Source organism: Archocentrus centrarchus, unplaced genomic scaffold, assembly GCF_007364275.1.
Source record: "Archocentrus centrarchus isolate MPI-CPG fArcCen1 unplaced genomic scaffold, fArcCen1 scaffold_63_ctg1, whole genome shotgun sequence".
In the NCBI taxonomy this organism is placed as follows: domain Eukaryota; kingdom Metazoa; phylum Chordata; class Actinopteri; order Cichliformes; family Cichlidae; genus Archocentrus; species Archocentrus centrarchus.
This window is the reverse complement of record NW_022060280.1, coordinates 1,004,499-1,026,432: the sequence shown is the minus strand read 5'-3', so window position 1 is coordinate 1,026,432 and position 21,934 is coordinate 1,004,499. Positions and strand designations below refer to the sequence as shown.

Below are 21,934 nucleotides of genomic sequence, written 5' to 3'. Positions count from 1 at the left end.
GGTAGAAACAGGAACCATGAATGCACAAGAAGCAGACAGAGCAGGTTCAAGTCCCACTTTATCCTAAACTTAAAAGATTTTCCATTGAGTTTTGAACTTTACTTTTCATATTCAATGATATTCTTTCCACAGTTTTCTGCACCTTCTTTCTCCTTCATGTTTAGGACAAAGTTTCAGTGTGTGTTTATTTCTTCCAGCCATTTTTGACACTTTAAAACTTTTTATATTGACACTTGAGCAAACTCCTGCTGAACAAGAAAAAAAGGCTTGTTGCTTTTTGCTGTGACAACGCTTACTCTAGTGGTTAACCAGAGAAGCAGTAGCATTAATGACACAATGTCATAAGAGCATGCTCAGGAAAAATGGCCAGAGGTCATCAGCTGTCATAGCCACTTCAGTCATGGTGGCCCATTATCAGCCACCCTCAATAACCACACATTGACATCACAAACCAACAATCACAGTAAAACCAACTTCACTGAATAACTGATAAACACCAATAACTAAAACTCGCAAACATCAGCATAAACACTCCCATAAGTCCCTGCTTCTGTGGCTCCTCCCATTGGCTGCCACAACAGCAGATTCATTCTGTCCACAATTTTCTGCACTTTCATTCTCCTTCATGTTTAGGAGAATCATTCATTGTATTTTAACATTTTCAACAACATTCCCAAATATTTCAGGAATGACAGCAATTCAGCTGAAAGCCTTCAGCTGCAAGACATTAAACTACAGTACTAAACTTGGATTTAACTTCTCAATATGTTTTACGGTTTTTCTTCAACTCCAGTTTACATTTCTTCAGGCTGATTCTTGGCATTGAATACTTGTCAAATTCATGAACTACAATTAAAGACCTTGTAGCTTCTGGCAATTCATGTGATCACCTACTGCTTGCACAGAAAAGCTGCATTTAATTTAGACAAAGTGGGAACACCTTAAACATGAAAAATAGACCATGGTCATCTACTGCCATAGCCACTTGAGTCATGGTGGTGCCCTTTCAATATCTTTTCTGGTTTTTCTTCAGCTGCAATTTAAATTTCTTTAGACATTGTTTTTTAATGTTTATACAACCCTTTATATTGAGTGGTAATTAAACAAACCTGAGTCAAAGAAGAAAGAGATCTTTTAACTTTTTTGCAAACCCTGTGCTCACCTACTGGTTGCACATAGGAATTGTACTTAAGCTACACAAACTTGAACAGGAAAAATGGCCCAAGGTCATCAGCTGCCATAGCCATCTCACTCATGGTGGCCCATTTTACCCATTTCAGTGTCTTTTATGGTTTTTCTTCAGCTGCTGTTAAAATTTCTTCAGGCTGTTTTTCTGCCCTTTAAGCAAATCGAGTTTAATTTAGCTACTTTCTTTACAATTTCAGCTGTTTTGCATTTAAAATTCATTTTCAGCATTTTTTTTAGCTGCTTTAACTCTTTCAGCCAATCAAAATTCAGCTCTGAAGCATTTCCTGGCATTTCAGCTCCAATCATTCAGCAAATAAAGTTTCAGCTGTTTGAGGCATTTCTTGGCATTTCAGCTGCATTCTTTCAGCATGCAGCATTCACAGTGCATTTTCTTCAGGAAATGCTTTTTCTGGTTTCATCTGTTATGATACATTTAACTGAAATTGCTGATGCAAACAACCAATGATTTATCATTTTGCAATGAAACATTTCTTCAGTATTCTTTTATGATGAAGATGTTTGAGGTAAAATATCACATAGCTAATATATTAGTAATTTCTCTTCATCTTATGACCATTCAGCATAATTGTATGTTTATTATGATTTTAGCAGTTCTTTATTCCTGGTTCTTACATAGCCATTTGCACTTCATATAGTGAATAAAGTCACTGAGGCTCATATGCACCCCATTAAGATCTATTGAGACCTGGTAATTGGGTTCTAGAACTTGTATTTTCAGGTTATTTGTGCCACCTGAAGATTCTACTGCCAGGAGGCTGAAGGGTAGCACTGCGAGCTGTCAGTATTTCTTTCTTTATTTATTTTTGCTGTGCCAGATGCATATTTAATCAACACTGAATAAAAAAAAAAACAACAACAAAACATTCTTGGACAACCCCAATATTCGAGTAAAAGGATATTGCCAGCCTTTTTTCTGTAGTTGGTGTACAGTTACTGCACATTGGTGTTTGAAGTGTTTGAGTCTTTCTTTTTTTCTTTTTTGTGATAAAAGTTTATTCTTGGAGATCCTGAATGACTGCTCAGATGTGGATGAAATCAAGTTTCAGGAGGATGGAACCTGGTGCCCCATGAGACCAAAAAAAGAAGCTCTGAAGATCCCTTCTCAGTCAGTTCCAAAAATTGAAAGTAAGTACATCATCTTGATGCCTGGGCAGGTGTATTTGTATTAAAGCCTTATATGTTATTCCTATGTGCCACACAGCTCCAAAAACTATAAGGTGGTCAGTAATGGTGCCACAAAAAATGAGAGAGTGTTGTGGTCAGAAATGTTTTAAATCCAAAATCAAGTCTTGTTTTTTCTTCTGTTCTTTTTAAGTCAATAACAATGTATGCTGTTTAATCATTCCACTCTGGAAAACTAACACTTCAAAGAAGTTATTACCCAAATACCCATGCCAATGATGAGTGTATGTAAACCTCCAACCATAACCCTGTTTGTGTTTATTTATATGTGTGTGTGTGTGTGTGTGTGTGTGTGTGTGTGTGTGTGTGTGTGTGTGTGTGTGTGTGTGTGTGTGTGTGTGTGCGCGTATGTTTATAATACCTTGTGGGGACAATTTTCCTGACATATACTACATTGTGGGGACCAATTGCTCCTTGTGGGGACTGGAACCTTGTCCCCACAAGGGGAAACCCTGTTTTTGCGTCAGGGGTCAGAGTTAGGGCTAAGGTATGAATTGAGTTTAGGTTAGGGTTAGGGTTAGGTATGTGATGGTTAGGGTTAGGAAAAGGGTAAAGGTAAGGTTTAGGCTGTAGAAATGAATGGAAGTCAATGGAAATTCCCCGCAAAGATAGCAAAACACACTTGTGTGTGTGTGTGTGTGTGTGTGTGTGTGTGTGTGTGTGTGTGTGTGTGTGTGTGTGTGTGTGTGTATGCGTGTATGCAGCAGGATAGTGTAGTGGCCATGGCATGCATCTAGTAAAGGTCCCCAGGCTAGGCCCCCTATTCTACCTAAGCCTACTTCAGACTATAGAGATGAACAAGAGCTATATGATTGAAGCCATACTGGCTTGGACGTCACCTAGATTAACAAGGGCCATGTCAGGTTTTGAGGAATCAGGACATACTGATGATAAGTTGGAGTGGACACGAGATGAGAATAGGGAACTGTTGGAATGCTGCTACATGAAAAGGATGTGGGACCTATGGATTCTTTGACACCTAACATCTAAACTAACACTGAAACAACTAGTAGCTCAGTCTTCCAACATCCACAAGAAGCAACTGCTATTGCAACTAGAGCTTGATGAGGTACAACACAAATGCTATAAGGGGAGGAAGTCAGGTCAGGAGGGAGATCTTATCAATATGAAGAGTTGGACAGAACCAATTTCAGAATAATGTTCTTCAACATAAAATTGTGAAGACTTTGAACATCTCAGCATCTCATCTACACCACATATCAAGAGAATCAGCAAATCTGGAGAAATCTCTGTTAACAAGAGATAAGAGTGAAACAGGCATGATTCTGTCATGGGCTCAGGAACAATTGCAGAAATCATTGTGGCTCAGGAGGTAGAGCAGGTCACCTACTAATTGGAAGGTTGGTGGTTCAATTCCTGGCTGCACTGGGCTGCATGCCAAAGTATCCTCGGGCAAGATACTGAACCCCAAGTTGCTTTCCGATGCAAGCGTCGGAATATGAATTCATGTGAATGATAGACAGTAAGTGCTTAGCTTGCGGAAGTGCTTGTGTGAATGGGTGAATGTAAAGTGTTGTATAAGCTCTTTGAGTGCTCAGTCAGAGTAGAAAAGCGCTATATAAGAACTAGTCCATTTACCATTGTCTATGAACGTAGTTCACCTTGTCACCCACAAACGTTAAAGCTCCATCATATAAAGAAGAAGCCATATATGAACATGGTCCAGAAAGGCCGCCATTATTTCTGGCCCAAAGCTGATGTGAAATTGATTGTTTTTGGAAAACACGGATGCCGCACTGGGGCAGCAGGGTGGCGCAATGGTTAGGACTGTTCCCTCACAGAAAGAAGGTCCTGGTTTGAATCCACCTTAGCCAGGACCTTTCTGTGTGGAGTTCGCATGTTCTCCCCATGTTTGCGTGGGCTTTCTCCTGCCACAGTTAAAAGACATGCACTTAGTGGGTTGGTTTAATTGGTGATTCTAAATTGTCCATAGGTGTGAATGTGAGTGCAAATGGTTGTCTTCCCCATGAAAAGAAAAATATGCTGCTTCACAGTCGTAAACATGACCCTGTCCCAATTTTTTCTTTCGTCAAGGAGGTTATGTTTTTGGTAGCGTTCTGTCTGTAAACACAGCAACTCAAAAAGTTTTGAATAAATTTTTATGAATCTTTGTAGGGATGTAGCATGGGGTCATGTTAACAATTCATTAAAATTTGGCTTAAATGTACCAAGGTATTTAAGGCCAACTTAATAACTTATTGGTCAAAAATTGACAAAAACTTAGAAACCATGATTCTTACAAGGGCTGTGTTTATTGTCAACATATAGAAAGTACCATACAAACATTTAAAATATGTCACATTTGATCTCTGACCTCTCCTTCAAGGTCAGTAGATTGATCTCGAGGTCAAAGTGATAATGCTACATAGAGCTTTAAAACTGTTTTTTACTGCCATTGTTTGATGACTTATAAGCATATTGGGAATAATATATGGTCGATTTAAATAAAATGTTACTTTGGACCTCAGACTTTTTCTTCAAGGTCAAAACAACGTCAAACTTTCATAAAATGTTAATCTGTACTACATCTATACTACATACTAATCTATACTAAAATTGTACTGCCTTTGTTTGTATTGGTAACATTTAGAAAATGATATTGGTATGTAGGGATTCGAAATCACATTACACACATTAAGCACATTATAGTTTGCATCCAGATATGTTGCATTTGACCTTTGATCTCACTTTTACATTTCACATCTGCCTGTCTTTCAAGTTGACCCCAAAATACATTACAGTGCTGTGTACAGTACAATACAGTGTTTTAGGCTGGAAAAATGCTGCAAACTTCGAATGCTTTCAAAAATATAAATTTTTTTCATTTGACAAAATGCAAATTGAATGAACAAAATAAAAATCTAAAATCTATATTAGGTGTTAGTCCCCTTTGCCTTCAAACCAATGTCAGTTCTTGCACAAAATCAGGGATTTTGATGGATTGTCAACCAGTTATACCAAACAGGAGCTAATTGTCATCAATTTCACATGTACTTGAAACACAGTAATTAACTGAAACCTAAACAGCTGTGTAGGAGGCTTAAAACTGAGTGAGGAACAGCCGAACTGCTACCAAGGTGAGGGTGTATCCAGCAGTGCCTTCAGCTTGGAACTGGCAGAAACCAATAGGACTCAGGTACACCCATCTACTGTCTGGAGAAGCCTGGCCAGAAGTGGTATTCATGGAAGAACTGCAACCATATCTCCAAAATGAAAACAAGGCCAAGCGACGGAACTATGCACAAAAACATAGGAACAGGGTGAAGAAAAATGGCAGCAGGTGCTCTGGACTGATGAGTCAAAATTTGAAATATTTGGCTGTAGCACAAGGCAGTTTGTTTGTGGAAGGGCTGGGGAGCGGGAAAATAATGAGTGTCTGCAGGCAACAGTGAAGCATGGTGGAGGTTCCTTGCAATTTTGGAGCTACGTTTCTGAATATGGAGTTGGAGATTTGGTTAGGATTAATGGTGTCTTCAGTGCTGAGAAATACAGGCAGACGCTTAATACCATCTGGAAGGCATATGATTGGCCCAAAATTTATTCTGCAGCAGGACAGCAACCCAAAAATAAACACACACAATAACACTTCAATTTTTGAAAGCGTTCTTAAATTGCAGCAGTTTTTCCTCACCTGCTTACTGTATATGTTTAAAGAAAGTATTGTCAAAAGAAAGCACAAGCTGCCTAATTAGAAATATACTGTGTTATTATATGTAACAAGCTCATGCTATTCATGTCCACTTATTTGCAAATCAGTACCTATTATGCATTATCTACTTCTACATAATGTTTGTGTAATCAAAGTAAATATCTGTCATGCTGCCCTTATCTGATTTTTACTGGACTACAAACTTCTTAAAGCATGTTTAAAAAGCCCCCCAAAAAACCCCACAATGAATATACAAAATACAATTAAGTTAATAAAATATGGGATTATGAGATTTGTAAATCATTGCATTTTTTTTTACAGTCACTACTAATGGTTGTATTACAGAATTTCCTGATACTTAAGCCATGCCAATTCAAGCACATCTGGCTCAAGAACAGTAAATTTAGTGTTAGCAAAATAACTAATTTGAAACCTATTATTGACTCAAAACTGAATTTTGAGGCAAACTGTGAAGCTGTGAGCATAAAATTATTTCCACATTGACAAAATAATGATGACCCTTTTGGTGAGAAGGGAAGATTGGTTTGGGGGTAGCTTTATGTTGTTTTTTTTGTTGTTTTTTTTTTTTTTAGATTGCACTGAATCAAGAGCACACTTTAATGTAATAATAGTTTTTACCACAAGATGGTGTTGTGGGTCAGTGTAGCATCTAGTCTACTCTTGAGTCCAACAGATGAGGGAGAGGAAATGGCTTTTGAGAGGTGGATGGACAGCTATTCTAGTGAATCAACAAACATTGGCTAAAGCACCTGAAAAGTGACACTTCTCAGAACCAAACAGTCGACTCCCACGTGGAAATTATACTTGGTTTCAATTAAAAGAAACAATACAAACGGAAGCAAAGCAAGAGAAGCCTTCTAGTGCTGGTGACAACTCTTGGAGAGTAAAGGAATAAATTATTATACTCAGTATAATAATGAACTTGCATTGTGTCTTCTAGACTGGGAAGATCAAAGCTTTTAATGTGCTATTTGTCCAATGTTACTGAAAGTGCTAGAAAAGTTGTTAAACCTGACTGTGACAGGGAAAGTGGGGGTGTAAACTGTAAGTCCTGTGCTTCTGGTACCTTGGCACTATATTTTGTTATTGATCAAACACAGTTGATAAGGTAGGCTGCCACTGTTTCTGTATAGTTGCTAGTAGAATTCTCAGAAGGGCTGCAACAATTCAAGTAACTCGATTGATTCGATTATAAGAAATCCAAATTTGTTGCTTTGATGCTTTGTTTAAACTCTGCAGTGCTCAGGTGTCACCGTGCAAGTGGAGCATTTCACCCACATTAGCAGCATCAAAATTCTCTGTCGCCATGACGGATTTCCATTATTTGGAAAAAATGTCCCTTTAACACCGGTTGGATCATCGCTTACATGCTTTTCCATGCCTCCACTGCTCTCTATACCTCACTGTGCTCAGAACTTCAGTTGTTGGCTACCGGAACGGACCGCTATCACCACAGTTTGCTAGTGGGTGCCAGTATTAGCACTAGCGATCATTCAGTAATGATGGGAGCCCCCCATTTTTCTAGTATTCAAAGCAGCAGCAACCACCATTAAAACCTTTACTGGGAAACAGCTGGTAGAGCTTCATCAACTGCCTGATCAGCAAACGTTAATGTGAAGAAAAGAGAACTTTGTAGCTGATCCAACCACAACCGTTTGTTTCACACAGCGAAAAAGCTGCAGTTAAGCTATGGAAATTAAAATATGCAGATGAACTGTTAATAAGACAAAAGTATTTCTTATCTAATTACTCAATTAATAGATGGAATAATCGATAGAATACATAAATAATAATACCTGTTGCCACCGATTTTCAATCCAGTTCTTGTGTCATTTAGCATGACACAAGAACTGGAGTGCACAGTAGAGTAGAAAAGCACCATATAAGAACCAGTCAATTTACCGTACCTCATCTTGTTCTCCCCGTTTGCCTTCTTTGTGAATTGCTTCTTGACAGCCACCTTTCCACTGAGACTATTGTTGCTGAGGCTTTGGCAAATAGTAGATGGATGAACTGAAGAGCATGTTTCCAGTACTGGGTCAGGTCTTTGTTGGATTTTTACTTGTTTCTTAGGGACATGACTTTCAGATACTGTTCAGCTGCTGTAGATAGTTTTTTATGCCTGGCACTGTTTTGGCCTCCAGTTGTACAGTTTCCTCAAATTTTTTAAGGACACACTGCACATCATTTTTGCTGGTGCAAAAATACTATTGCCTGTCAAACTGTTATCTTTGGCATTTTTCATAGATTACACTAAATAAACAGGCTACTTCTAACAGTGCATAAAGATGCTACTATACATGCTTTAGTATAGGCTGCTGCATGTGCGCATTGAAAGTACCCGTATTGTGTGCTAGCATAACTGCCTAAACAACATACCTAAGGCTGGAAATGAGTGAACACACTACGCCAGGGGAAAAAATTCAGACATCGTCAACCTCGCAGTTTACTGCCTTAGATTTAATTCCTAGGTGAAGGTCATCTTCACTCACAGCAAGACGATCTGGGTTCAATTTCCGATCTGGGCCGTTCTCTGTTGAGTTTGCATGTTCTCCATGTGGTTGTGTGGGTTTCTTCCAGGTACTCAGGTTTCCTCCCATAGTCCAAATACATGCATTTTATGCTGATCGGGCACTCACCATAGGTTCGAATGTGTGAGCGTGTGTTGGCCATGTGATGGTGTACCCTGACTTCGCCCAAAGAAGCTGGGATTGACTGTTTTCTCCCCTCTACCTTTTTTTTTCTTCTTTTTACTCTTTTCTTCCTGCCTGTCAGACCTGGCAGTCATATTGTGTGGACAGTAACAGAAGTAAATTAATAAGTAAAAAGACAAACATTAACAAAAGTAGCCTACAGAGAAGACAGTTTAGCTCTGTCTTGCATCCTGCATTTGGGTCCACCCCTTCCTGCCACACATGACAGTGTGAAACAAAAAGAATGATGTTAAGAGAAAGCAAACAGAACATGTAATCACTATTTGACAGGTGAGGTTGAAACAGAGATACATTTCCTCCTAAAGTGTAAATTATTATTAAAGTATGGAACAGTTCATTTAACCAATTCTGTAATTAATTCTGTAATTCCAAATGTCCAAAAAACATGTTGAAATTAAAAATACTTTAATACATTTAATACTTTTTTTAGCTGCCAAATATATATCAACATGCCGCAACGTGGTGGACAGGGACACTGCTTGCTATCTGACATTTGCGAAATGCACAGCCACTCAAAACATGTGCTCATGTGTTACAGAAACAGGAAAATGCAGTAGTTTTTTTAGAAGGTGTGAAACATTGCTAAGTCCACAAATGGACAAAAGAGCTCACATTAACAAGAGTGGACTAACACTGTATATCTTACTGTAGTTTTGTTTTGTTTTAACCATAAATCACCATTAAAAACCTAAGCATGCCCTCACCTGTAGGAAGCCTGAAAATGGGATTAAATTCAACTTGTTGAAAGCTGCAGTAAATCTGATTATTGCCTTTGTTTTTCTTTCTTGGGATATGATAACATGGCAGATCATATATCTAACCGTTCTCTTTTAGCCTCGGCTCCTTTGCGCCAGCCTTCAGTAGTCCCCCATTCTACTGAGCCCAACTATATCAAGAGGGCCGATGTGATTGATTTGACTCTGGAAAGCTCTTCTGATGATGATGAAGAGGACACAGCCCCTCCACTGAAGAAACGCTGTGTTTACATTTCCAAGAATGAGGAGATGCATGCAAAGGGGTGAGCAAGCCTGCCCAAAATATTTTTACAATTGAAAACAAAACTGTGTGTAATGCTGTTGTTCCTAAATTAATTTCTTTTGTTTAGGATTCTTCAGCCTCCATGTTTCTCCATTAGTTTTCAGCATGTTGTCAGCTTAGTATTTCCTGTTACTTTTGCCATTTAGTAATTACATTTGACAACACGAGACACCAGAATTAAATTTAAATGTTTATCAGTTAAGTGTGTGTGGTTGTGTGACTAATCACAGCTCCTAATCCTCCTATTACCACTGGGACCACTTTGGATTTTGCCTTCCACATCTGCTCCATTTGTTTCTTCGGCCCTGGTACTTCTCTGTGTTCCTGTGCTCCTTCTTCCTGATGCTGCTGTCCGCTAAGATTGCCACATCTATCAGAACTGCAGTCTTCTGCTCCTTACCATCCACCGCTGTATCTGGTTGGTTGGCCAGTAGCTACTTATCTGTCTGGAACTCAAAAGTCCTACAGGACCTTCACTCAGTTGTTATCAACCATCTTTGGCGTCGCCCATCAGGACTTGGGCACTTCTAGTTTATTTGCATTGTACAACCACTTGGTTATGCCTTTTCAATGCGTGCAGTACAAGCTTGCATCTTACACCCTGCATGTTGGATAGTCTGCAGGGCACTTTTGCACAGTCTGCAACTTGAGTCCTGTCAGAATCAGAATCAGAATCAGAATCAGAAGGTTTTATTGCCATATGGGTGAACAGGTTCACAGCATTAGGAAATTGCTGCGGTACTTCGTGCTTACAGAAAAAAACAAATAAGTATAAAAACTATAAGACAATATACAAGTATACAAATTGCAAATATACAGAGATATTAGAGCTATAACTATAGCACAATATTACAAAATTACAAAATATACAGTGCAGAGACTAATTAAAAGATAAAAGAATGTAAACTATATTCCACTAATATGTACATCAGTGCAATCAGACAGGTGCATAGACATAGGGTCATCAGCGTTTGTGGAGGGTGGTGGTAACAGTCTTAGGGTAATTGTTCATGAGTCCAACAGCAGAGGGGAAGAAACTGTTCTTATGGCGGGAGGTTCTGGTCCAAATGGACCGTAGCCTCCTGCCTGAGGGGAGAGGGTCAAAAAGTCTGTGCCCAGGGTGAGAGTGGTCGGCTGTGATCCGACCTGCACGCCCCAGTGTCCTGGAGGTGTACAGGTCCTGGAGAGATGGGAGGTTACAGCCAATCACCTTCTCAGCAGAGTGCACAACGCGCTGTAGTCTCTGTTTGTCCCTAGTGGTGGCTCCAGCGTACCACACAGTGATGGAGGAGGTGAGGATGGACTCAATGATGGCAGTATAGAACTGCACCATGGTCCTTGCTGGCAAGTTGAATTTCTTCAACTGCCGCAGGAAGTACATCCTCTGCTGGGCCTTTTTGACAACAGAGGTGATGGTGGGCTCCCACTTGAGGTCCTGGGTGATGGTAGTTCCCAGGAAGCGAAAAGAGTCCACTGTGGTGATGGGGGTGTCAGTCAGGATGATGGAGGGTAGAGGGGCTGTGTGCTTCCTAAAGTCCACTATAATCTCCACTGTCTTCTGGGCGTTCAGTACCAGGTTATTGTGGCTGCACCAGGACACCAGACGTTTGACCTCCATCCTGTAGGCCGACTCGTCCCCATCTGAGATGAGTCCGATGAGAGTCATGTCGTCTGCAAACTTAATAAGCTTGACAGACTGGTGGTCAGAGGTGCAGCAGTTGGTATACAGGGAGAAGAGCAGAGGAGAGAGGACACAGCCCTGAGGAGTGCCAGTGCTGATGGTCCGGGAGTCCGAGACATTCTTCCCCAGCCTCACGTGCTGCTTCCTGTTCATCAGGAAGTCAATGATCCACCTGCAGATGGGATCTGGCACGTTCATCTGGGACAGCTTGTCTTGGAGGAGATCAGGGATGATGGTGTTGAAGCAGAGCTGAAGTCCACAAACAGGATCCTGGCGTAGGTTCCCTGGGAGTCCAGATGCTGTAGGATGAAGTGCAGAGTCAGGTTGATGGCGTCGTCCACAGACCTGTTGGCTCTGTAGGCAAACTGCAGGGGGTCCAGAAGGGGGGCTGTGAGGGACTTGAGGTGGGACAGCACCAGACGCTCAAATGACTTCATGACCACAGAAGTCAGTGAAGTGTCGGCTGTAGTAGACTCTTACCTCTGCAGATCTTGTTGTTAGGGCCTGGTCTTGTGCTGCCATGATCAGAGCCTTGTGCAGGGGCTTGGTCTTCCATAATAGTTCTACTCCTATTCCTCACAACCACTGTCTTCAGCTGCCTGAGGCACTCTTTCTTGGAGCAGCTCATCTTGGTGAGCCATCTTCCTCATGTATCAGTGGTTGCTCTGCTTCCCCTTGTGTATGATTTCTCTTCCCTCTTTTCATTGCTTGTAGAGTCTCAGGGTGCTGGACTCTGGGTGGAGACCTCTGTGTATTGTGAAGGGTTTTTGCATCTTGACATCAGTAGCATCTGTCTCCTCCTGTGGCCACCTTATTATTTCAGCTGGGTATCTGATTACTGCTAGGGCAAATGTGTTGGATTTTATTTCTGCTGTTGAGCTCACTTTGAATGTGACTGACCTTCTTGGGTCTTGATTGTGGTTCCTGTTGACCTGTAGGTTACCCGGGTACTTGTAGCTGTTCTGTATGTCACTGCAATGTCCACCCCGTCAGTCTAGATCACCTTTCCTCTCTCTCTCTAGCACCATTTGGCCACACTTATCCAGTCTGAATGACATCCCGATGCCCTCACTGTAGATTATGGTGAGGTGGATCAGTAAGTTGATGTCTCATTCAGTCTTGGCTTACAAAATGATCATCCATTTACAGGATGCGGCTGATGGTCATTTCACTCCTGAATCTGTATCCGTATCTACTCTTTGGAATGAGCTGGCTTAGGGGGTTGAGGCCTATGCAGAACAGCAGTGAGGACAGTGCATCACCTTGGTATATTCTACATTTGATGGTGACTTGTCCAATTGCCCTGGAGTTGGCCTCTTGTGTTGACTTCCATAGATTCATTCAGTTCCAGATGAATGTTATTAGTGCCCTGTTACAGATACAGCCACTTAAAATGGCCGGCTGGTCCTCAACGGGTTCTTGGTCGATTCTTGACTGTAATGAGATCCCCTGCTTGTAATGTGGACAAAGGAACCATGAGTGGTAAGGTCCTATGTGCACACCAAATAAGCTGCTTTAACTTGATGGTTATTGCTGACAATTATTTAACTGTACTGCTAATGACTAACTGTACAGTCACACACATGAGGTTGTGCTGAAAAGAATGATACCAAATAAGGCAAGGTAAACATTTTTTAAGGTGAAATGGAAAGGTAAAATCAAAAGTAGTCGAAAACAGCCAATAAATACCCCAGACCCAGAGGGGTAAGTAGTTTTTAGGAATAGTTCTCCAGGCTTCTTGAAGGACATTCAAAGCTCATCTTTGGATATTGGCTGCCTTTTGTTCTGTTTTCTGTCAAGTTGATCCCACTGTTTGACCAATGTTGAGATCTGGTTGAAATGCAGCCCCAATCCAAGACAGAGCCTCTACTATGTTTTAAAAAGGGCTGTAGATGCTCACTGTTGTAACTCTCTCCTGACCTCTATACTTATCAAAATTTCCATTTTGTATTCATTACTCATTGTTAAGTGCAGGTTTGGAGTAATTACTAGTTCACTGTTAAGTGGCTTAACCAATAAACAACAAAACAAAAAACAAACAATTCCTCTTCAGGTACAAGGACTGGATTGAAAATGAATTTAAAAGCAACCAATGTCCAAAGAACAACTTTGAAAGACCTTCATAAATGCTGGAGAGCACTTTAAAAATTGTAGTAGGTGAAAGTCTGGCCTCTCCTATGCAAAATATACAGAAATGATTGTTTTCCACAATATGAAAGTTTAAAGAAATTGATATAAATCAAAAATATTACATTGTAAGCTGACAGAAAAAATATAGGACTGAACGAGCATCATACCATCAAACAAATGAAAAATTAGGCTCTCCCAGTATCAGACATGACCTGCACATCTGCTTTTCTATCTTGCAGTGCATAATTCCTGGTCAGACTGGCTAAAGTTTTATCCGTATGCTTTACATTTTCTAGACTGTAAGGTTTTATATTTAAGCAGGAGAAAATAGGGACATGTAAGTGGAAAGTAGATGTGCCCCTGGAGAAGGAGAGTGATGTGTGTGTGTGAGTGCATGCATTTGTGTGTTAATCCAGTGTAAATGCCATCCATGCCATTTTTTTGATGTTTTTACTCAGAGTGTTGACCTACCAGCCCACTGTTCGAGTGCCAAATGTCCAGGCCCTTGACCCATCATATCTGAACTCTACACTTGCCGACTATGCAGTCCCCTTCCATCCTTCTGCCTTGGCCACCATCCCCACAGACATGCAGAGTGAGTTAGCTCACAATCAGCGAGTGTTAATCTATGTGCACTCATTAATGCTGTTAAAAATCAGATTTTTCTGTGTTATATTTTTAGGTCTGGATCTGTTTTCCTTAATTCAAGCCGATTCACAGGTATGTTTGTTTTTCTCCCTCTGTTTAAAGCTACACTATGCAGTCTAAACCTGATATGGCAGCATGGCAAAATAGTCTCATAATGCTTCTGACATGTAGACTTTTCTGTTTGTTCAAATTGCTTTCAGCTAGTGTGGATACTGAAATGATGAGTGGCAAATGTTCCAAAAATAGGTAATATTGTAAGGTAATTTTGCAGCAGGTATTAGGTGCTTTGTACATAGACACTCTCACTTGACTCAAAACTGATACATTTTTGGCAAAATGGGTTATGCATTTCTTCCAGAATACAAATGTTTGGATGCCTTCTACTGAGGCTGCTGAGTAAACGTAACCGTGAGTTGGTAAATAATTAGAATAATGTAGTCTACTAATGGATGAAACACAATGTAACGCAACTTTTATTGGTCTTGGCATTGGCTTGGAAACTGTATGCTCCATAAACACAGCTACTATATAACTGAAGCAAATCTAATGTTTGGAATAGTATATGGCTCAAAATGCAAACATAGTAGCCAACATTTGGAAGTATAGGAAAGTATTCAAATGAAGAGGTTGGCAAAGATAAAGTGGGATAGTCGGGGAGATGAAAAAAGTTGATTGCAGTACTGGAAGGCTATGCGTAAGGTAAAGATAGAGTTAGCAAATACAAAAGAAAAGGCTTGTAGTGAGTTGAATGTGAGGCTGGATACTAAGGAAAATGAAAAGGACTTGTATCGATTAGCTAGACAGAAGGAGCTAAACGAACTGGAAGGGATGTGCAGCAGGTTAGGGTGTTTAAGGATAGAGATGGAAATATACCACTGAGTTAAGACAGTGTGCTGAGATCTGAGACAGTGATGAATGAAGAAAATGAAAGAGATGAGGATGGGTAAATCAAAAAGTACAGAGCATTTGTAGAGGAAGTAAAGGCAGCTATGAAGAGGATGAAGAGTGGAAAGGCACATGGTCCAGATGACTTACTTGTGCAGGTATGGAGATGTCTAGGAACAAGCCAAAGCAACAGACTGAAGAAGATAGGCAGGGTGGAGAGGGTGGATTTAAGTGTCTGGTGTGGCAGGATAGTAGCAACAGTGAAGAGAGAGTTCAAGTTAAAGTAACTTTATTTGTACCCAAGGGTACATTTGTTTTGCAGTGTAGTAAGTCAGCTTATAAAAATACAAAGATTCAATTCAACAACAACAGTCGCCTCAAGACGCTTTATGTTGTAAGTAAAGACCCTACAATAATACAGAGAAAACCCAACAGTCAAAACGACCCCCTATGAGCAGCACTTGGTGACAGTGAGAAGGAAAAACTCCCTTTTAACAGGAAGAAACCTCTGACAGAACCAGGCTCAGGGAGGGGCAGTCATCTGCTGAAATCAGTTGGGGCTGAGGGGAGAGAGAGACAGGACAAAAGACACACTGTGGAAGAGAGACATAATAATTAATAATAACTAGTGATTCAATGCAGAGTGAAGTATAAGCAGAGTATAAAAAAGGGTGAATGAAATGAAACACTCAGTGCATCAAGTGTGCATCAGTGAACCCTCCAGTAGCCTAGGCCTATAGCAGCATAACTAAGGGATGGTTCAGGGTCACCTGATCCAACCCAAACTATAAGCTTGATCAAAGCCTAATCTTAAAAATAGAGAGGGTGTCTGTCTCCCAAATCCAAATTAGAAGCTGGTTCCACAGAAGAGGGGCCTGAAAGCTGAAGGCTCTGCCTCCCATTCTACTCTTAAGTATTCTAGGAACCCCAAGTAAGCCAGCAGTCTGAGAGCGAAGTGCTCTATTGGGGTAATATGGTACTATTGCCGCGTTTCCATTAGTACCTACTCACTGCGGGTCGACTCGACTCGGCACGACTCGCCATGATCTTGTTTTGTTTCTCTGTAATAAAATGTTATGGTCAACAGTATCAAAAGCTGCACTGAGGTCCAACAGGACAAGCACAGAGATGAGTCCACTGTCAGAGGCTGTAAGAAGATCCTTTGTAACCTTCACTAATGCTGTTTCTGTACTGTGATGAATTCTGAAACCTGACTGAAACTCTTCAAATAAACCGTTCCTCTGCAGATGATCAGTTAGCTGTTTTACAGCTACTCTTTCAGGAATCTTTGAGAGAAAAGGAAGGTTGGAGATTGGCCTATAATTAACTAAGACAGCTGGATCAGTGATGGCTTTTTAAGTAATGGTTTAAGCCTGTGGTACATAGCCAACTAATAAAGACAGATTGATCATATGTGAGATTGAAGCAGTCTAGTAGGAATGGGATCTAATAAACGTGTTGCTGGTTTGGAGGAAGTAACTATTGAAGTTAACTCCGAAAGATCAACTGGAGCGAGAGAGTCTGAACAAATACCAGCAGCAACGTGAAGTTATGAATAGTTTTTTCTCATTTGTGAAGAAATTCATGAAGTTATTACTAGTTAAAGTTAAAGGAATACTCAGCTCAACAGAGCTCAACGTTGACTCTTTGTCAGCCTGGTTACAGTGTGGAAAAGAAACCTGGGGTTGTTGCCATTTTTTTCAGTCACTGCTGAATAATAAGATGTCCTGGCTTTATGGAGGGCATTTTTATAGAGCAACAAACTCTTTTTCTAAGCTAAATAAGCATGTTCTAAATGAGATGCCATTTCCTCTCCAGCTTACGGGTTATCTGCTTTAAGCTGTGCGTTTGTGAGATATGCCACCACAAACATGATTTAAAAATTTATGATCTAAGGAAACATGTTAAAAAACATGTGATAAGAACAACATATGACAAAAACAGAGTTTTACAAGATTGTAGTGAGAGATGAGAGACAGCTCAGGTTGAATGCTTTAGAGACAAAGTTAGAGAAGCAAGGAATAGGGTGAGATAGAGGCCGATTATGCACTGTGGTAACCCCTAAAGGAACCAGCAAGAAGAATTTGAAGAAGAGCCCGTATTCTGCCAATGTGCCATATGCATTTTTCTTGTTTTCTTCCTGTTAATCTCATATCTCAGACAGATTGCTGTCCCTGAAGTTTAACTGGCTTTGTATTATACTTAAGTGATTGAGTGTTCGCTCTAATTTTTTGAGCAGTATAGATTCAGTGCACAAGTTTAATGTCAAGAAGTCTGTTACACACTGAACTGGAAAAGTTGTGTTGTGCTAATTCCTACTAAAGAGTTCAGACTTTTCAGTGGGAATGATGTTGACCAATTTGTTTCTCTTCTCAGCATTACCGGCCTCAGATCTTCTTGGACAACCTGACAAGCAACATGCAAACTGCAGCTGCAGCCACCACCAGCTCAGCTTTGGTCTCCTCCTCCAGCAGCCACTATGACACCAGCAGCCATGCTGCCAACTCCATCCACGAGACTAGGGTCATCACAGGAGGAGGGGGGAGCACAGGAGGAGGGACTGACAGTGGCATATCAGATATCATTTCACTAGATTGAGCCACACCATACTGGACCTGTTCAGGCCTGTTTTTGATTCTCTTTTTAATGTGGGATACATGTAAATGAAATGTTGAGTTTTACACAGAAGCACCAAACTGGTATACATGAGCACTTTGATGAACTGCACATTTACTCCATGTTGAGGCCATGATGGTATCCTGGCATATTCTCGGTTTTTAACAGTGCTAATGTTAGGATGATAAATTTCTTGATGCCCATGGACCATATTAACTGAAGACATAAGGGTTTCCTAAACATGCCAGCAAACCTTTTAGTTCTCTAGACTTCTGGTGTGAGAAATGGTCATGTTTGCTATTATACTTAATGAAAACCATTTCAGACTAAGACTAAAAATTTCATTTTTAGTTTTACTTTTTTTTTTTTTTTAACTTTAATTTTTTTAAATCATACCATCATGGTGACGAATAGTCTTGTGGCCATCCATATATAGTTGTATATTAAAAGAACAAAATAAATAAACCTCCCAGCCTCAGCTCTGTAAAGTTTGTCCTGGCAGAAAGATAAATGCCTGTGATACTTTTTCCCCCCAGAGTACTATAACTATTTAGAACAAAAAACTCTTCATTTATACCAATTTGTTTGCTTACCATACATGCAAATCTGACCGCAGTTTATTCTCATTGACCTGAACTGTGTGCCTCATTAGTGTGGGATGGAATCAGCTTGGATGGGAAAAGAACCTGGACTAACCATTCTCCAAGTAAACAGACGGTTGGACGTAAGAAGCCTCTCATCTGTGAAAAAAAACAAACAAAAAACTTGTGGATGGATCACTGAGTGGTTGTTCTACCACATCCACAGTGGATGGAGCTGTTTCTAGTTCTTGGTGTATCTGCTGGCTGTGTATTCTGTGTTGGGCTTTGTTTCAGGTCATCTTTTATGTCATACCAACATAAATTGTTCCTTTGTTTTACTATACAGTCAACGAATCATAGCAATAATAATTTAACAGGTGTTAAATAGACTTGTAAGTGTAGATTCCAGCTGGTCTGTACCACAAGGCTGCTCTGCCTCCCAACTCCAGTTTCTTTTGTGTATGTTCAGTGTAATTTAATTAATTGCAAGGAGTTTTTTTTAATAGAGAAGTATACTTAAAGGAATTGGTCACAATCTGCTCATTTACTTATTTTCAGAGAATGACGTGTTCAGGTGGATGTTAATCTCAGGGCTACGTGTTACATACAGACCTAGACTATGTCCAATGCGACATGTCACGCTTTCACTACTCCCTATATATTCAAGTTTCATAGTTTACCTCACAGACAGTTTATACAGAAGACTTGTTGCCTTGTCTTAGCAGAAAAAGCACAGATGTAATTGAGGCCCACATTTCTTGTGAGTGAATTTGTTCCACTGCACTGCTACTGTGCTCACTGTCATGGCTGCAGTGGAATTGATATTAACATTGGTCAGTGTCATAATCAAAGGCTAGACATGGTCAACAACAATTTTCAGGTTGGCTGTGGCATTTAAACTATTCTCATTTGGGGCCCAAAGTGTGCCACACCATTACACCAGCAGCAGCCTGAACCATCGATACAAGGCAGGATCGCTTTCATGTTGTTTCAGACAAATTCTGAAACCTGCTATCCAAATGTCCAGTAGAAACTGAGACTTATCAGACCAGGCAACATTTTTCCAATCATCTCTTGGCTAATTTTGGTGAGCTAAACAGTAGCCTCATTGTCTTGTTCTTAGGTGAAAGAAGCACCACTTGATGTGCTCTTCTGCTGCTGTAGCCCATTTGCTTCAAGATTTGATATGTACATTCAGAGATGCTCTTCTGCATACATTGGTTGTAACGAGTGGTTATTTGAGGTACTGTTGCCCTTCAGCTTGAAAACGTCTGGCCACTCTCCTCTAACCTTTGGCATCAACAGGGCATTTTCACCCAGAGAACTTTCACTCATCTGATATTTTCTCTTTTTTGGATCATTTTCTGTAAAACCTGGAGATGGTTTGTGTGAGAAAATCCCAGTAGGTCAGCAGTTTTTGAAATATTGAGACCAGCCCATCTGTCTCCATAAACCATGCTACATTCAAAGTTACTTAAATGACCTTTCTTACCCATTCTGAAACTACATTTCAGCAGGTCGCCATGTCTACATGCCTAAACGCTGTGAGTTGCTGTCATGTGATTGGCTGATTCGATATAAAGTGGAGATGATATATCTAATAAGGTGGTGTGTGTGTGTGTGTGCATACACATACACTCACTCATGGTATTCATGGTCAGAAGTGACCATGAATACCCCCATATAATATGGTTTGTTACCTGAAAAAAAGGGACAGTGACACAAACACCTTTTGCAAAAACTCTTACATTTTGTATGCAGGTTGTCTACATAAACAGTGGTTGTTAACCCTCTCAAATAATGACTCATTCATCTTCTCATCTCATGCTCACAAACTAAAGTCAGACATGTTCACATGTTTTCACTGTGTATCAGTTGTAACAAGTATGAATAGTTCAGAGCAATATGGTGTAAATTAATTATTTTCCTTGACATTAATGTAAAACTTTAGTTCATCCTGGAAACGTTTCGTGTCCCTCACTTTCAATTATCATTTAAAGGCCATCTGCTGTTTTTAGTTTTGATGAAGATAGCATCATTCATAATTGTTAAAATCTGCAATTTAGCTCATTATCTCCCACTTGGTGGCCTACAACATAAAGAATTCTAAGCCAGAGCAGCTGCTGTCTCATAATGACATTATCTGGATTGCTTGCTGTTAATTTAGACTAACCAGCCAATCTCAGGGTCTCAGTCAGCTTTCTGGGCTTAAACTGGCTGTAAATTCAGATATAGCCACATGTACCTGAAATTGTTATATAAAAATTAGAGGGATGTATAATATTTTTAGGTCAGTGTATTTTTTTATTCAACTATTGTGCTACTAAATGTTGGTGTTTGAAAGTGGACATGTTAAGGCTGAGTCAAGAGTGAACCCATAAAATTACAAAACAAAGCGGAAAGCCTTACTCGTGGCATCTAGTAACAAAGATGATTTTGTGAACAGAAAACATTGCTGCCTAGTTGCATGAACTGCTATATTGGGTAGAAACAAAAATTTCAAAACCATTTTTTGTAAATTTGGTGAACCAACACTTAAGAATGGCATACTTAAAAGCTATAAACACCATAAAAAAATTACTGCATGTTTACATCTTTATTTACATAGACAAAATTGGAAGACGTTTGCAGAAAGAGAACCTTTTTATGAGATCACTGATTGTTTTACTTCCCCTGTAGGCAAGATGGTAGTGATGTGGATCCACTGATTTCTGTGTCATGTTTCTTTATTTATATATATTTTTATACTCTTGATACTGTACTGTCTATTTCTCTTTAAACACAACATTAACAGAAAAAGTGCTCTCTCTTGTTTGCCTCAAATTCTAGAGGTTTATTGTGTCTTTTCCTGTATTTGTCAATTTCCAGCATTTGGTATCGTGGTACATGTGTAGCTGTTTTTTTTTGTTTGTTTGTTTGTTTTTTTTTAATTATTATTAAATGTTTTGTTTTGTACTCATTTCATTTTTTGATTTTTGAAAGTAATTGGAAAAGCTCAATTCAAGCAAATGATGTGTTAGTATGTCAGTCTGAGTGAGCTGTTGACCCAAAACTCACGCAGAATTACACTTAAGAATGCTCCAAAGAATCAGTTCGGATGCAAAAAAAATTTAAAAGCTTCACCAGGATTGAAAAGTAATACATGCTCATCAAGTATCTTTACTTTTCAGTGAGATGCAAAGAGTTCATCTTGATTTGCCTGCACGCTTTTTTTTTTTCTTTTAAACAAAATAAGCTTCCCCTGTGAGGTGTCATCCTGACAGCTGGCAGTGAGTAGCTTCTCATTTCTTACACAACCATTGTACCACTTGCTTTGAGAAATGTTCCGTTGTTACAATTTTGGTCCTGCCATCCATGTGGATGTTACTTTGAGGGTGGCTGAACTCAGGAGGTAGAGCAGGTCATCTACTAATTGGAAGGTTGGTGGTTTCATTCCTGGCTGCCCCAGTCTGCATGCCAAAATATCTTAAGGCAAGATACTGAACTCCAGGTTGCTTTCCGATGTGTTCATTGGAGTGTGAATGTTAGAAAGCACTTGAGTGTAGAAGAAAGTGCTTGT

The 21,934-nt window shown here is 39.9% G+C and overlaps 1 protein-coding gene across 1 annotated transcript in view; it reads left to right on the top strand.

Annotated features, from left to right (window-relative positions):
• pias2 (protein inhibitor of activated STAT, 2) overlaps nucleotides 1–21,330 on the top strand; it is a 36,435-nt gene extending 15,105 nt beyond the window's left edge. Inside the window, 5 exon segments of the mRNA XM_030725602.1 lie at nucleotides 2,201–2,334; nucleotides 9,631–9,814; nucleotides 14,104–14,240; nucleotides 14,328–14,365; nucleotides 17,555–21,330. Of these exon segments, the coding sequence (XP_030581462.1) occupies nucleotides 2,201–2,334; nucleotides 9,631–9,814; nucleotides 14,104–14,240; nucleotides 14,328–14,365; nucleotides 17,555–17,776 (715 nt within the window). The 3' untranslated portion in view covers nucleotides 17,777–21,330.
• Nucleotides 21,331–21,934: the final 604 nt, after the last annotated feature.